General features: G+C 48.4%; 4 protein-coding genes across 4 annotated transcripts; 1 reads left to right on the forward strand and 3 right to left on the reverse strand.

The window, feature by feature from the left end:
• Positions 1-3,775: 3,775 nt before the first annotated feature.
• ALT_9023 (putative MFS-type transporter C1683.03c) lies at positions 3,776-5,566 on the forward strand (the record flags this gene model as incomplete). The annotated part of the gene is made up of 5 exons (XM_033563852.1): positions 3,776-3,940; positions 3,994-4,097; positions 4,158-4,505; positions 4,556-4,696; positions 4,744-5,566. 5 exons carry the CDS (start codon positions 3,776-3,778, stop codon positions 5,564-5,566), a joined length of 1,581 nt encoding a protein of 526 aa, XP_033419743.1.
• A 4,040-nt stretch (positions 5,567-9,606) lies between these two features.
• ALT_9024 (lytic polysaccharide monooxygenase auxiliary activity family 9 protein) lies at positions 9,607-10,522 on the reverse strand (the record flags this gene model as incomplete). Its single annotated transcript, XM_033563853.2, has 4 exons — positions 9,607-9,651; positions 9,713-9,951; positions 10,050-10,218; positions 10,271-10,522. The coding sequence occupies 4 exons, from the start codon at positions 10,520-10,522 to the stop codon at positions 9,607-9,609; spliced, it is 705 nt and encodes a 234-aa protein (XP_033419744.2).
• A 902-nt stretch (positions 10,523-11,424) lies between these two features.
• ALT_9025 (dextranase) lies at positions 11,425-12,543 on the reverse strand (the record flags this gene model as incomplete). The annotated part of the gene is made up of 3 exons (XM_089600514.1): positions 11,425-11,914; positions 11,955-12,286; positions 12,358-12,543. 3 exons carry the CDS (start codon positions 12,541-12,543, stop codon positions 11,425-11,427), a joined length of 1,008 nt encoding a protein of 335 aa, XP_089455407.1.
• A 970-nt stretch (positions 12,544-13,513) lies between these two features.
• ALT_9026 (uncharacterized protein) lies at positions 13,514-15,415 on the reverse strand (the record flags this gene model as incomplete). Its single annotated transcript, XM_033563855.2, has 3 exons — positions 13,514-13,885; positions 13,951-14,410; positions 14,469-15,415. The coding sequence occupies 3 exons, from the start codon at positions 15,413-15,415 to the stop codon at positions 13,514-13,516; spliced, it is 1,779 nt and encodes a 592-aa protein (XP_033419746.2).
• Positions 15,416-15,618: the final 203 nt, after the last annotated feature.

Here is a 15,618-nt window from a genome sequence, read left to right on the forward strand (position 1 = left end):
CAACATTGTTTCGAGGATCTGATTAACCCCCTAGTTATTGTCCATTACTAATGAAACCTCTCATGAGCAGGCATATACTGGTCTGGAGGGATTCAAGTGGACGGAGAGTATGTCCCGACCGGGCCGATCGGACGCCGTGGCGCGCGACCTAGCTTGGAAATCACTACTACATACAAACTACTGGGGAAAGCGACACTATCCTCCTCTGTGAAACTTGGGATTTCCTATACTTACATGAGAAATATCATATTTATTGATAAATTATACCGCCTGTCCAATTGAATTGATTTCTGCATGTTTCCATATATTTGGATTCTCTCCCTCACACGACATCGTATGACCCATGTGGCTTCATGTTCATTACAGCCGATAGTATATATTTCATCTAGATTATCGAACCAATGCGGTTTTGAAAGTATGCAATCGGATTATGTGCGAAGTCGCCGAACCGCTTACTTTATCAAGCCTCAATCCACGAACACTAAGTTCCTTATCAACCTAAGGGTCGACAGGAATCACAGGATTTAGTAGCCGCATTATTCGCCCTTGGACGCATCTCTAGCAGCCAACCAGATTGAGAACCTGGGGATTATCGTAACGACCAGGAGCAGATTGAGAAGATACAGTACAGATTACTTACCTACCTACAGCCCACTTCTTTTTACACTTCATTGGCCCTTTGTAACAAAGTATCTGACGTGATGATATGATTACCTGCTAAATTACCTACAGTCATATCTCGTTTACAGCGTCCCATCGGTTTGGCTTGGTATCTTTTTTCTGGCCACCCGGGGTCAGGGTGGCTGCCAAAGCCAAAAACTCATGAATCCTTCCAAACACTCCCAAAAGGCAGCTGGCAAATGGCCAATGCTATCAAGGACGTGCCCATCTCCCCCACCGGCCCAACATCCTTTTCTTTTACGATAACGGCTTTAATGGAAATGTCGAATAGCTCTGATTGAGATTACTGTTATGGAGATAGTAATATCTGAATAGACTGCTGACCCATTTCTAGCCAGAAGGGGAGCAGACTACGTCATGGCAACAGCTCGCATTGGTCACCGTGCCTGCGTCGTTCTTCGAGATATTCCTGATACCGAGCATCTATGTCTAGGTGAGCTCTTGTTCACTTGATCCTTTTATAAATAGCACACATACGACGTCTGATGTCCTGCGTTTTCAACGCATACGATTGAATCTCTTCCTTGGATAAGACTCGCAGAACGATGACGTAATCAGGACGTTCCTCGAACTACTCGTGGCCAGCCTCCAATGCAGCAGGGTTGACAAATCGGCGATTAATCTTGGTCCATCGTGCTCCGGGAGGAATTCCCTTCTTGAGCACATCTCTAAGATTATGTACTTCAGGAAATTTATCCCGGGCAGGCTTTAAAATTTCTTCAGGCGGGGTATCAGCATCGGTTGGAGGTTTGGCTTCGATTCCCTGCCTTTCTTCTGAAACTCTAGTGTCTTTTGGTGGGGAGGCGACGCGATTACGTGAAGTGTAGGTAGGTTTACAAGGACGGCCACTGTTGTCCTCCAGCGATAAATCAGAGCTATAGTCGGCTGATTGGTGTTGATTTGAAACGTAGGAATCATATACAGGAGAGGGCCTGGTCGTCTTTTGGATTGTGCCGCCCATGCGTGGTTCTCAGGTATCAGTTCTTAAAATGATATGGCTTGATTCGTGGAAGAGATGTCAGACCCGCCCAGTCGACGCGAAAGCCTAGGTTGACCTTCTGCTGGACCTTCCCCAGAAACTCTGTTATCATAGCTTAGCCGGGCGACTGAGGACTGTTCGAAACGCTCCCGAGGATTTGTATAGCTATATGCAGTGGCGACATCTACGCCCCGAAAACGCTCCGAATACTGCTCCTCTCCCTCGCCCGCGAAAATGAGCTCGTCGAGTTCACGACCAAAATGTTCACTCACCAGACTCTGTGTGTCTTGCGGGGCGACCCCGCTAGCAACCCTAGGGCTGCTACGGGCCCAATATCGGATTCAATCCCGCCCGACCTGATACTCTGATTACTATCATCCCCTGCTGCAATGGCAGATGCGGCCCGTGATGACGCTTCCGAGTTGGCCTCCTCACTAGGCTCCGTCAGAGGCAAGACAAATAGTGCCAGTTCCTCCAGGTGTCGACCAACATGTTTCTCAAAAGAAGCCGGTGGTTGAACACTGATCTGACATAATGGGCAGGTGAAGCCATTCTGAGCTGCGGCCATCCCCTGATGTACCCCACGCATGTGATGAAACCACTGGTGCCGACTCTCGTAGAGCTTGGATGGAGTTGAACAGTTCCTTGATAGACAAGCATACGGCATCAAATCGCGGAAAACATGGCGAGCCCAGTCCTTATGTTTGATGGTAATCACATCGAAGCAATATGGACACTCAAACGGCATTATATTTCTAGACTACCTGGGTGGATTTGGGATCAGAGGTCCTTTCGAAGAGATACTCCGGAGACAAGCAGTCATTCCAAGTTTTGGTATAATAGTGCTCAGATCCTGACCCACGCCGGAACTTGCGCGGGCCACTCAGCATTAGGACACGACCTCCTGGCAAAGAGTATAGTGTTGAACCTTTAAAAAATGATTCAGTCTCCCTAGATCGTAGACCCAGACCATAAAGATAATTCTTTCTTCGCGCTGCGGGATGGGGGGAACCTAGGAAAGGTAGGTCTTACGCGTCTTCTTCGATCTAACAGATGTTAAGGGACCCATTTCCAGCATTGTACATACGGCACGTGGTGACCATTTATATAAATGACAGTGATTTACTATTTTTTTTGTTCATTCAGGAGCGCTTCAGGCCTTTTCAATGGCTATTAGCAGTCTATCAAGGTGGCTAAAAGTAATGAGAAGAATACCCTTGTGCTTCTCAGTTGGATGGACGAGCTCACCTTAGAGCTGTGCTGTGAGTTTGTATACACGGGTGATTTTTTTGTGCCTGAACTATTCCTGGTAACGGTCACAGGCTATGCGAAGACGTCAACATCAGGAACAGCTATGTAGCCATATTCAGTCATTTTTATGGCACAGAATTACCCCCCTAGTTTGGTACAACAATTTCTGCCCTTCTTATTTCAAGACAGGCATTTCCTGCATTGATACTTTACCCAGTGTGCACCTGGATGAAGTTTGCAACGAAGTACTCCTGAGACATGCTCGCCTCTACTGATTAGCTCTAAAATCAGGCTGGGTATCCTTATGTGCAGCAGCCCTCTAATGTTTAACAGTTGCATTGGCCTGCTTTACTCAATCTGAAGAGCGCATCCACAGCATTATGGAGCTGCTACATTTTACGTTTGGATTTGAGGAGCTGGCGCGTGGACGTGCACCGGTGTCCGCCGACCTTAATGCGGCTCAGTTTGATTACCAAGCAAATACGAAGTAATGTTAACTAAACCCTCCGAGGATTGCGCGTGAGTGCCACAACGTACTGAGCGGAGTGACCAGATAGGTCGCCGGTGGAATTTCGGCTGTTCTCTGGTTCATCCACGCCTTGAGACTGGACAAAAATATACATCGACTCGCTTGGCAATTTTCGGAGTCTCGGGCCGTTTATTTGACATCAGCTCTTGTTGGTAAGCGCCATAACTGACTGGAAAGATTAACCAGCTCCCTTTAGAAAACTTGTGGCCATTGATTTATACGGCATATAAAACAGCTGGTGCCAGTCAGTCATTGTCAGGTAGTTCACAGTACAGTCCCTTTTACAACCGATCAAAAACAAGCTCTGTGATTTCCCTTTCCCTCAAGCACCACAGATGGAGCAACTCTCTGAACGGGGTGTCTCAATCAACCTGGCCGACATGACACAACCATCGCATGACTGGCACCCCCGGACTTTCGAGGCTGTGCCTACTGACGTCCCAACAAAAAGACGCAGGATGACAATCATTGTATTCATAGTTTTGAGCAATATGGTTCAGGTGAGCGGACTACCAGGCTACTCTCCTCAATTCTGCATTCTTATAACGGCCAGATGATATCCAACATGGTTGGTCTTGCTGCTGGCCTAGAGATTAGCAAGATATTAGGTGCTGCAGTTGGTCCCGGCAAAGCCAATTGGGCTGCAGCGTCCTATCCGTTCGTTCCTTTTACCATGAACAAACCATGTAGCGCTCATAATAACAATATGTTTCCTAGGTTGACGCAAGGGACCTTCGTCCTGATTAGTGGGCGACTGGGGGCCGTATATGGTCACCGACACATCCTTATCGCTGGAGCAGCCTGGTTGGTTGTCTGCTCTCTTGCAAACGGTTTTTGCACAACCTTTTTATCCTTCAACGTTGTTCGCGCTCTGTCCGGTATTGGAGGCGCCTTGATTATGCCCAACGCCGTGGCTCTAATAAGCACGACTATACCACCAGGTAGAGCGCGTAACGTGACGCTCGGCTTTTTTGGAGCATCAGCACCTATTGGGAGTTACCTCGGTTCTATCTGGGCTGGTGTCTTTGTTCAGTATTCGAGCTGGAGATGGATTTTCTTTGGCTTGTAAGTCCATTCATGCTCAATAAGGAGTCTCGGGACCTAAGTATTTCTAGGGCAATCTTGGGCACTTTCGTTTTCGGGCTCCTCGCTCTACTGCTACCAGCCGATCTTCCAGTGGATAGAAATGGTAAGATTGACTGGATCGGTGCGTTGCTGGGCACAAGCGGTCTGATTGTTTTCAATGTCGCGTGGAAGTAAGTGGAAATTCCGTGCAATTGAGAAATGATCTAAAGAGTCCCAGCCAGGCTCCTGCAAGTGGATGGAGCACTCCCTTCGAGATTATTTTGCTCGCTACATCAGTTTTGCTGCTTGCCATATTCGGTATTTGGGAGTACAGGATCACCAAAACCCCGATCATGCCACTGGGCATTTGGACGGCTCCTTCCTTTGCAGCTGTTATTTTAGTCGTACTTCTAAGCTTCATGTCCAACGGTATCTTTCTTTGGTACCTGGTAGCGTGGTTACAGCTTCTGCGCGACGAGAGTATACTGCAATTTGGAATTGAATGGACTCCATTCGGCGTCGTCGCAACCATCGGTACGTTTATTGCGGCGTGGCTAATTCCTCGTCTCGCCGCACAATGGATTTTGGCCATCGGCTCTGCGGCGATTATGCTTGCGAACGTACTCTTGGCTACGATGCCAGAACAACAGATCTACTGGGCGCAAGTCTTTCCTGCTACTATATTCATGGCTTTCTGCCCAGACTTCGTCTATGTCGCGGCCCAAATAGTGGCTAGCAACAGCGTCAGGCGCAGCCAACAAGGCGTTGCCGCCTCCCTAATCGGTACGCTCAATCTATACGGAAATAGTCTGGGTCTCGGGTTCGCTGGGACCATAGAGACGCAGGTGAGCAAACATCGTACCGACCAAGTACTTGGTTTCAGAGCTGCACTGTTCTTTGGAGCCGGAATTGCGTTAGCGGCGGTGATACTAGATGTGCTCTTTGTCAGGGTGGTCAAGGATGAAAGGGAGGGCTGGCGCGATCCAGCTGACGAAACAGCCAGCGGCTTGGGTGATTTTGACCAAGGAATCTCAACTGCAATGGATAACTCTCAGGCGTAGGTATCAGTTGCGGTAGTGTATTCCGATTTCTATTGGCGGACAATTACAGATAGGAACGACCTCTGGCCACAAAACACCCTGAGAAGGTACCACCGTGTCGTCGACGAGAACCCGAGAGATACAATACCTCCAAATCAGCGAACACAGAGGAAAGCAAAAAGGGAAGGAACTAGTTCTGTTAGACAAGCCTGCCCAAGCCAACTCCGTGCGATCTAATCCATCTCCCAACACATGGCTCCTTGATACAGCCGCAACCTGGAACATGACGCAAAATATGACATGATTTTCTCACATACCAGGAAGTCGCCAAGGAAAAACCGGTTCATGATACAGGCAATCATTCCCATCATGTTGTCGGCATTGGAATAGTAAAGCTTAACATACCAGGAGGCGCAATTAAAGCATGGGATGTTCGGCATATTCCTGGAATCCATGCTTCACTGTTGTCCTTTTCTCTTCTTGAGGCACAAGCATTTGACATTTCCTTAGTAACTACGGTTCCCGAGCACTTCCAAGTCACATTTTCGGATAATCTATCATTCCAAATATATGCAAATTGTGGCTTGATAACCTCTCCAATGACTGAATGTTGCGATGGACTGCGCATTCTGTTTTGTGGTTTACTGGTGCATTGCAAAGCAACAAGGGGCTCGTTAGCCGTAGGCATTTCTCGAAGCAATGCAAGTTTCCACTCCCTTAGATGACCAGCATTCAAGAACGCGATAGAGCCAGCGAAAGTTATTTTATAATAAAGACATGGCAAAGACAGCACGTATGCGGGAAGATCAAGTTGGTACTATTCTGATAATTCATCGCAAGCCCATGGCAGATTTAGATCTGTACCTCCATAAATGATTGGCCAATCTTGGCCCAGCATCTCCTTTCCCGCGTATCGCTCTACACCTTAGACAAGTGCACTTGGGTCAGACGGCGGCTGAAATCAGGAGAAGGGGGCAAAGTCCGCTACCCTTTTCAAAGCGGAAATAAATGTAGGTAGCCACCACCTCTAAAGATAGTGTCATCACCTCATACTTTCTTGATGTCTCCCGAAGTCTCAAATCAAGAAACAATGACCATCTTTGGGCTAATGTCTGGTAAATTTATGTGACAAGATGGGTGTATCATATATATATCCTTTTCCAATCTCTGCCGCAAGATTCAGGCACCATGATGCTCAACAGAGGGCCGGACCCTCCACCCGCAAAGTTGAAGGTGGAGTGTCACCCGTTGAGGGTCACTCTCAGGGTCTGCCGAGGCCTAGATGCACCTGCACCACTGTCAGCTTAAGGCAGTAGCTAGGTATTGTGTTCCTATAGTTTATTCTAGGTCTTTATAGCTATCAGAAAGGATATGGTTGAATTTGGAACACTCATCCCTAGCTCATAGAGCTTAATGTTTCTTGCTGGTAGATTTGATCAGGTGTAGAGGGGTCACATTATGTATTTCTCTCCTTCAAATTTCGTAGGTATATGATAGTGCTATTTCCCATTATTACTGGCTACTTAAGATCTTCTTTGTTGCATGCTTTTTCATTCCTTCATTACAATAGGGTCATAAGCCATAAGAATCGTAGCTGCTTTCAAACCTACCTACTAGAGCTAGAAAACAGCGAAGACAGGCATTCTCAACTTACATCAAAACTTCATTATCGTGAGACGCAGGACAACTTGAAAGTCTGTGGCCTCATCTACCCAAGGGATAGATTGAGCTAAGAGCATGCCATCAGCCACATTGATGTCTCTACGAGCACCTGGGCAAGAGCACGACGGATGATAGCAATGAGAAGCGAGAAACCCGAGTACCACCGAAGTGAAGCAATAATACCCGTCAGGACCCGACAAGTCTTCATTATCTTCAGCTGGTACTTGGTGTGTTTCTGATCTCTCTCAGCCTGACACCGTCGCAGTCGCCCGTCAAAATCTGCTCCAAGCCACCTCCGGTTTGCGACTTGTAGTTATATACCCGTTAACAGTTACGCGTTCTATAACACCGAGAAATCCCAGTCACCCGAGGAGCGGCAAAGACTGCTATTCTTTCAAGCCTTCCCGAGCGCACATCAGTCATCAGCACACCATTTCTTCTTTCTTTTTTGTTGCGGTTGGAATCTATGGTTGAACCGCATGATGAAGAATCAACCCCCTAGGTGGAATGAACTTAGGCACAGTGGATCCAGGTTTCTAGAGCCGGAATGGAGCTTGCCAAGGTCAGAGGGCTAAATATCGCGCTCATAGCATACAATCAAGTGTGGGACATCGCCTTTTGCCGTCTTTGCTAGCTGTTTCCAGAACTTGATTAGCCTTGACGCACTCTGCGAGTTGATCTAACGTCCACGTAAAGATAGGTGGGTTGTCCTGAACGGTGTTCGAGCTTTGTTTCCCATTGCAGAAAGCGTGGTTTGTATCGCAGCGGCTTGATCTAATCCATGTATTTTAATTGTCCTCAACTTGTTCGCTTTATAGCCTCTTCCCACTTCTTGAATCGTCTATACACTTTGCGTCAGTTAGCAAGGTACAAATTTACCCACTCCCAGACATCTGGACAAGCTACTATAACTGGAATATGTCGCTGTATAGAGTGGCATAACCGACCCGCAAAAATCGAACCCAACCCTCACCGAACTCGCAGCGGTTCGATTCGGTTCCTAGATTGCAAACCCGCACTGGGTTAGGGGTGGTTCTGGGTTGGATCCAGGGGGTCTTTGGGTAAACTGCAAAAAACCGTTTTGCTTAGTAATCACTAATTTCTAGGATTTCCATAGAAATATTGATATCACTAGATAGCCTAGTATCTAGTCTATCTAAATATAAAATATTAATTCAAAAGATCTAGTGGTTGGTGAGATATAGGGGAATAATCATTTTTGTTATGGGTTGGTATGAAAGTGGTGTGGATATATATATATAAGGGCACCAAGGTCTAATACTCACTATAGTTAGAATATATTTTTAACCACCACCCATTCAAAACTATAGATATTAAATTAATATTTCTAATATAGATTAGAATAGTCATAATTACTATATATTTCATAGAAAAATTATAATTTTATATAAGCATATTTAATATATATAGTAAAGGTGCCTAAGGTATAAGAAATTGAAATCTAAAAACCCTTGAAATTTTTGTTATTGCCTAGGCATACCACTGGCCTAGATAGGTTAGTAGGGGCCTAGCTATACCTAGCTAGGCCTAGTAGCGGGTTTTTGCAGTGAAACCGCAACCGAATCGCATCGGATTCGATTTGGGTTCGATTTCTAAAATTTCAACTCGAAACCGCAGCGGTTCGGTTCCAACTAAGGTTGGACTCGCCCAAACTCGCACCAAATGCAACTCTAATATTAAGTATTCTGCCAGAGGTTTAGTATAGTCTATAAGCATATAGTAAATTAGTAATATCTAGTGATTATATTTATTGTATACATAACCATCTAGCTTATCACACTCCTTCATAGCTTAGATAGAATTATAAAAGGGGGACTAGAACCCCCCGGCCTACCCCCTACCCTCGCATGCTTCAAATGCTCTACTCCCATTGCGATGAACATTATCCCACTAGTCTGTCTTGTTGTCGTCTTTTGCAGCTGCACATCGCCGTGTTCTCCGCAAGAGCATGGACAGGAAGCTAGCTAAAGGTAGCATGGGCAGCAGGGTTATGGGTACTTGTTTTCAATGGTCCTGTCACGATCGATGACGGCGCTCGTTAAACTTGCAGAGGAGCTGACAGAGAGCCTGCGCCGCTCGAGGCCGTAAAGTACCCCTGATCTTGTGGTTGTTGTACCTAGATTTGATATGAAATTCTGCTCATGAAAATCGAGCGGTGCTGGAGTTATGGAATCATTTTTTATCGAATTGTGTATCAAAGAATATACAGATTTCCCATGCAGTTTCAACTTATCCAAGCTAATAAATCAATAAGTGTGTATGCGTAGGGCAAAGATCTCACAATGTTCGAATCACAGTCGAAAGTGTGAAACACAACATTAATTCCCCATTTCCCGTTTTGCGTGCGTCAGCTCGGAGGCCTCACATCGCCGATATATCTACTCAAACCACACCGGAGGACCCGGGATAATATAAGACTTGGGCTGTAAAGGACTCAGTTAGTCTGCCAGTTCGGTACACATTTGAAAGATCCAAGCAACATACAGGAGGATAATAGTTGTTAAAATGAATCCCAGGGTCCTCGTTGCTATAGAGACCAGGAATCGTAACCAAGGGCCCTGGATTGCCGTCGCCACCACCTGTCACCTGGATCTGGGCACAATTGACGAAGAATTGCGCGCTGTTGGGGTTCGCTGCATTGTGGACACCGATATGCTCAATTCGGAGCAGATACGAGCCATTAGGCAGAGAGGGGGGAAGCTGGAAGGAGTAGCTCATGAGGCCTGTGATTGAAGATGATGGGTGTTAGTTAGTATTCGTAGTGTTGCCTAGTCGGAGCAGTAGCCGGTTGAATGAATAAAAAGGCACATTCATAGCTCACCAAGTTGGGGCCAATTGATCGAGCCAGTGGAGAAATCTGCGCCCCATTCATGGATCTTGAACCAAACCTCTCCGGCGCCATCGAAGTTCGAGGGGTCCCCGGGTGCTTTGGCCATATAGACCAGCATGGGGCCTATGTGGCCGATGGCATTGCTTAGAGTGAAGCCGACCTGTGGCAGAAATTAGCAAACACTGTTAAGATGTGTGTTGTATATGGGGTACCGTGGATCCTGCTTGAACGACAGCCGTCTCGGTTTGCGGACCAGACGCAAGACCACCCTCGTTGCATCGCAGATCAATGGAGTTAAGGTCCAACAACGGATTGATGTTGTTAGTGTTGAAGCGCACGTATTTGAACTCCGGGGTAGGTGTGCCATTGACAATCAAAGAGGGAAACTTGTAGTGAGCCACGGCGGATTGGGAAAAGAGCACGGCCGTGGTGAGGAGACTGCTGAGCTTCATGTTAACATACATAATTGCTGTGTCGAGATGATGGAACAGAGGTATCTGTGTCTTGCGAGGATATGGAATGCATAGAAGACTGTTGGCTTTATATAGGGATGATCCACCGAACATTGCCTTTGTGACTTCCTGGCAGGCGAGTGAAAGCGGATGTCCCTGACAAACCCAAGACGGAAACAATGAAAGTGCACCGCATGAACGGCGCAACAGGAAATTAGAGATGCTTCATCATCCGCGAAGTAGGTCCGAGCCTTGACTTCATTTCAACCCATGTACATACCATTACCTCCACCCAAGTACCCTTGGTCATCCAAAATTCTCATAGGCCCTGACCAAGCCCTAGAATACCGATGGCCTTGCTACCCTCCTGATATCTGAAACTGGGGTAGTGTATGCATTGTTCAACCCAGCCTCGCATTCGTGGGCCCACCCCTCTCACCCACACCTACTCCCGGACGCCATCCCTTCCGCTGCATGCCGAAGTAAGCCCGCGCCCGCGGGGTTCGTTTCTCCATATTCTGCAATTCCTGCAAGATTTTCCGGGGTGGTAACTCACTTTCAGAAATTTCTGGCACTCCATTCTGTTATGAAACAGCTACTTTCGCAAGGACTGATCAGGCCATCTGCCGGATTTACGAAACTTAAACCCCTCGTATAAACAAGCCCTAGTAGATAATTCCCTAAAACCAGTAACGGCATCACATGAGATACCCTTATATGTAGCGCGAGGGCGTAGGTTGTTTGACCCTTCATTACTCTTATTGTGCTACAGGCGGTGACTACAATAAGATATCCTCTTCCGTGCCATGCATGCACCTGCGGAGACACTGGAACCCTCGGGGGTTTATGCCGGCTCATTATAGGTCCCTATCCCTGTCATCCAAAGAGAAGTACAGTTGGGCGTTGAGTTTAGATTATTTAGCCAGTAAGTAATCAGAGCCGGCAATTCTATTAGCCGACAGACCTGCACTCAAGTTGGGCCTTTCAGATGAATGCAACGCCCGACGGGGCCTCGGATCAGCGACGTTCGCATGGCAGAAAAATACAGATGCCCTCTCTGACCCGTTGCGCTTACGCAGTACTTTAAGATGGCCATATTTACGGCAGACTTTCCAGATTTCACCAGAAAGGGCATCGTGCCCTGTGGCGTAGAAGTCCTTGTTTGCTGTGGTGTACTCAACAGCACCCTTGACAAAGGCACCAGGAGCCAGATGCACCCAGTAGATTGAGGGATCCAATCTGATACGTGGAAGGCCCAAGGGTTCCGAGTCGATCCAGTAGACGCCGGGAGGGAAATAGACAATAGGGGCACCGCCGATGTCGGCCAACGAAAAGGCACCGGGAGTCATGACTTCGGTGTCGGGGCCGCCGAGGGCCGGGACCAGGTCACCAGGGAGAAAGGCACTGGCGAGATAACCAGTGCGTTGCGTGGCTCGACCCCTACAATCTCACTAGAGCTCTCGGTTGTATAGCATTACCGCTGGACTGGTAGGTGAAGAGGTCGTCTGGGAACTCCACGGACAACTGGTAGCCGTTCTGATTCGCAGAAACCCGGATAACCAGAGAGCTTGCGACGTGCTGGGTGTCGAAAGTGAGGGCTGTCGGACGAATGGTGACATTTACATCGACGGGCTGGCTATCGCGGCGGAGGATTCGCACGTCGACGTCCTGGCTATGCTCAAATCGGCTCCAGGCCATGTTGATACCCTCGTCGAGTTCGATAGAGATGCCAGCATCATCAGGGAAGTTTCCATCGTTGCCACTGAGCTTCATAATCTTGCCATTGCCGTTTCGATAGCCTCGTATACGACGGAGTCGAAGTATTTACCAGAGCCTGCAACCGCAACCTGCACGAGGTACTGGCGGGACTGCCTCACCGCGTCCGGCGCCATGGCAGAATTTGTCTTGACCTCACCAGTCTCATGCCACCAGGTACACAAGTCAGTGCCACAGTGTGTGCTGGCGGTCAGGTTCGATTGATGAGGCAGCACAAGGCTGATGGCGAAGGCCCCGATGGAAAAGAATGACCTCATTGCGACAGGACAGTGAGAGCAAAGTATGTACCAGTGTAACGATTGAAAAAGAGCTTGACGAACTACAAGAGAACAAGCAAGTGCCAACCACCACCTTTTAAATGGTTCTTTGCCATTCCGTGTCAAGCTCCAAAGACTTCTCACTACAACCAACTGTCTACAGGATGCCCGGTGCTGTGCCCGAGCATGATAGCCGCGATCGACATGTTCTGACTCCGCGGCTTTCATTAACCTGCAGTAATAGGCTTCGTAGCGGCATGAAGGACCCGTGGGCAGCTTTATTACGGCGGCAGCCTTCTCCACGGTTGTAGGGTAGAATTGGTCGGAAATGAAAATGAGCTGATCCTCATTTTAACCAAAAGTGGAGCCGGAGTCCCTGCATCAGATCGCACAGTGCCAGTTGGTCCATCAACCTGGGGTATCGTATCTAGACGACTCCGCATTATTGAAATGCAGCCAGGGCGAAGCCAGGAACATCTGAAGCACTGTCGTCATCACTCGACCGGTATCACTGCATTATTTTCTATCAAAGAAGGGCCGGAATTGGGTTTTCTGAAGTGGGATATAGTCGTCGGGGGCGTTGGCCCAGGTATGTTGATGACGATGGCCTTCGCTAAACGACACTCCGGTAGCAAAGGGTTTCGACGAATATCACAATTGTACGCAAGCTTCACATTATGGAACCTCCCAAGGGTCCCTTCTTTCCTATTAGACCGCACAAGTGCGCAATTTTGTCCGGAGCTTATGGGTCGTCAAGTCGTCAAATCTCGTGATGTTAGATATATGTCACATTTTATTTGAGACGTTCAGAAATATAGCTAGTTCCAACGAAAATAGCCGGGTTATTAAAGTCTGTTGTACACAGACACGCACACATAGAAAAAATACAGAGATGTGGTCTGATGGTATTCCGAATCAGAATCCACACAGGATTGAAACCTCATACATCGTATCACCGTAACCATAATGGTCAGATCAATTCAGCCTCTGGAAGGTATGCCCATTCAGGAGCCTCCGCATCGGTATGTTGTTGTTGCTGCTGCTGCTCCTCCGCAGCCACATCTGAACGAGAGCATTCAATATTATCGAACTGTTCGGTGGACGTGGGAAGTGGCGCCGGGATATGGCTGGCCCGCAGCAGATCCTGAGACTTCTTCAACAGCGTAGAAAACAGGTACGATTGACAGCCGCGGGTTCGCGAGAGAACATTGAGAATGCTCTTCAGCAGGTCCCTGATATCTGCTGAGGAGGGAATCGTGGAGTTTGCAGTCGATGGGGAAGCTTTAGAGAGGTGGGGTACGAGCTGGGTTATGCTCTCGCCGATGTCGTATAGCTTTTGTTCCTTCAAGAAGGGTTAGAAATATATCTTCAGGACTCAGGATAGTTCGATGCAATCTATACACGTACCATGCCAATACCGTGAGCGTCAACAGAGGGCAAGGAGGCGGAGGAGAGGCACGCCAGTGCTATTCTTCCCGCTATCCACGGGATTTGGACAGGTACGATTGGTTTGGTGGTCGTTGGGTCTCGCGGGTGGAAGGGATATCTCTTGGCCAGGTAGTTCCAGAGAGAGACTCGGAGCCACTGCTGGCTGATGATGATGTCTACCTGGTGGGTCTCTGATACCTCGTCGAGAAGAGCAGGAGGGTTGGAAAGGGACTTGTACATCGAGTTGATGGTCGAGCATTCTTGCGAGTCGCAGGCGATGTTGGTGTTCCAGTTGTAAAATTCGGGCACCATATGTTCAAAGACAGCGATGAGGCTCACGAAGCCATATAGTAGGGCAGGGACTTCCGAGTTGAGGACAGAGGGTCTACGGATAGTAGGGCGAAGAATCACAGGCCTGCCTGTCTGGAGAGCATATGCTCTACTATCAAGTTAGCCTGGAAGTATTTCTGCAGACAAGTGGATTCGCAGATACTCACCTTTCAGTGACAAAGACTAACCAGAAGACCCGCCGGCGAACCTCAACCTCAGTGGGGCAAAAGCCAACATATACTTCTTCCCTGTCAAGTTTGAGGATCTGCAAGAACGAAATTGTCTGGCTCAAGTAATGCCAGGCGTAGTCAGATTTATTCAAGTTTCCGTAGGCACAGAAGAGGAAGAACATGGTAAGAAGGGTGTCAATGTGCGGGTGCTCCAGAGCGTCGTATTCACATACTGCCCTCACGGCCTCGTTGATCAGGTCCTGGCCCGAGATGAGATTATCCCCGGCTGATTCATACTCGCCAATGTCCAGATTAAGCTGCAGGTGAGTCGCCGCAGATAAAGCAACAATATACGCATACCGCTGTGGATGCAGTGCTTCAGGATCCGAACAATCGGCCGCCAGCTTGGAGTCAATCACTGGCATGATTGGGTAGAGATGCTGTAGAAACAGGCCGACATGGGCTCCGAGGACAGTGGACGAAATTCGCCGTTTTACATCGCCGCGTGCGGAGGTCGCCAGACTCAGGATGCTGTGGTCTGTTGATGAGTGCGAGCTCTGAGAGAAAGCTAGGGAAGGGGTTGGCGACGAAGATCCGGGGTTTTCAAGATTGCTGGAATGCAGAACCGGCGCGCTTGCTGGATTCGTCGTCGTCGTCGTCGTCGTCGTCGTCGTCGTTGTTGCTGCTACCGCGGACGCGAAGAGGTTCTGATGCTGTGGAGGAGTCCCCAGGCCTCGCAGAAAGTTCAGGACGTGGGCACTGGACCCTTTCGGCCCTTTTCTGCGGGGGATGCTGGTGTACGCGCATGCGAGATTGACATCGACGCATCTCCCGCAGGGTCGCTCACGATTGCAGCGAATCTTGCGTCGGCGGCAGTTATCGCAGGCCATCGATGTCGATCGCTTCTTTTTAGGTGTGCGTGTAGGCGCTTCTGGGTTCTCCATGATGACTGGAGTTTTCCTTACATGTCCGAGGGGAAGCAGAATGGTTAGGAATAGAGGAATGTGGGGGAGCTGGGCGGGCTACTCTACTAGTACTTCGGCAACTATCGTTGACTGTCTCATCTAGACTACTGGAGCCCCCGCGTGTGGTCAAAGCGTCTGGGCGAGAAAGTGGAGCCCCTTAATCATGGGGTGGTGATTAAGAC

The sequence above is a fragment of the Aspergillus lentulus genome, assembly GCF_001445615.1.
Source record: "Aspergillus lentulus DNA, contig: Alt16, strain: IFM 54703, whole genome shotgun sequence".
Lineage (NCBI taxonomy): Eukaryota > Fungi > Ascomycota > Eurotiomycetes > Eurotiales > Aspergillaceae > Aspergillus > Aspergillus lentulus.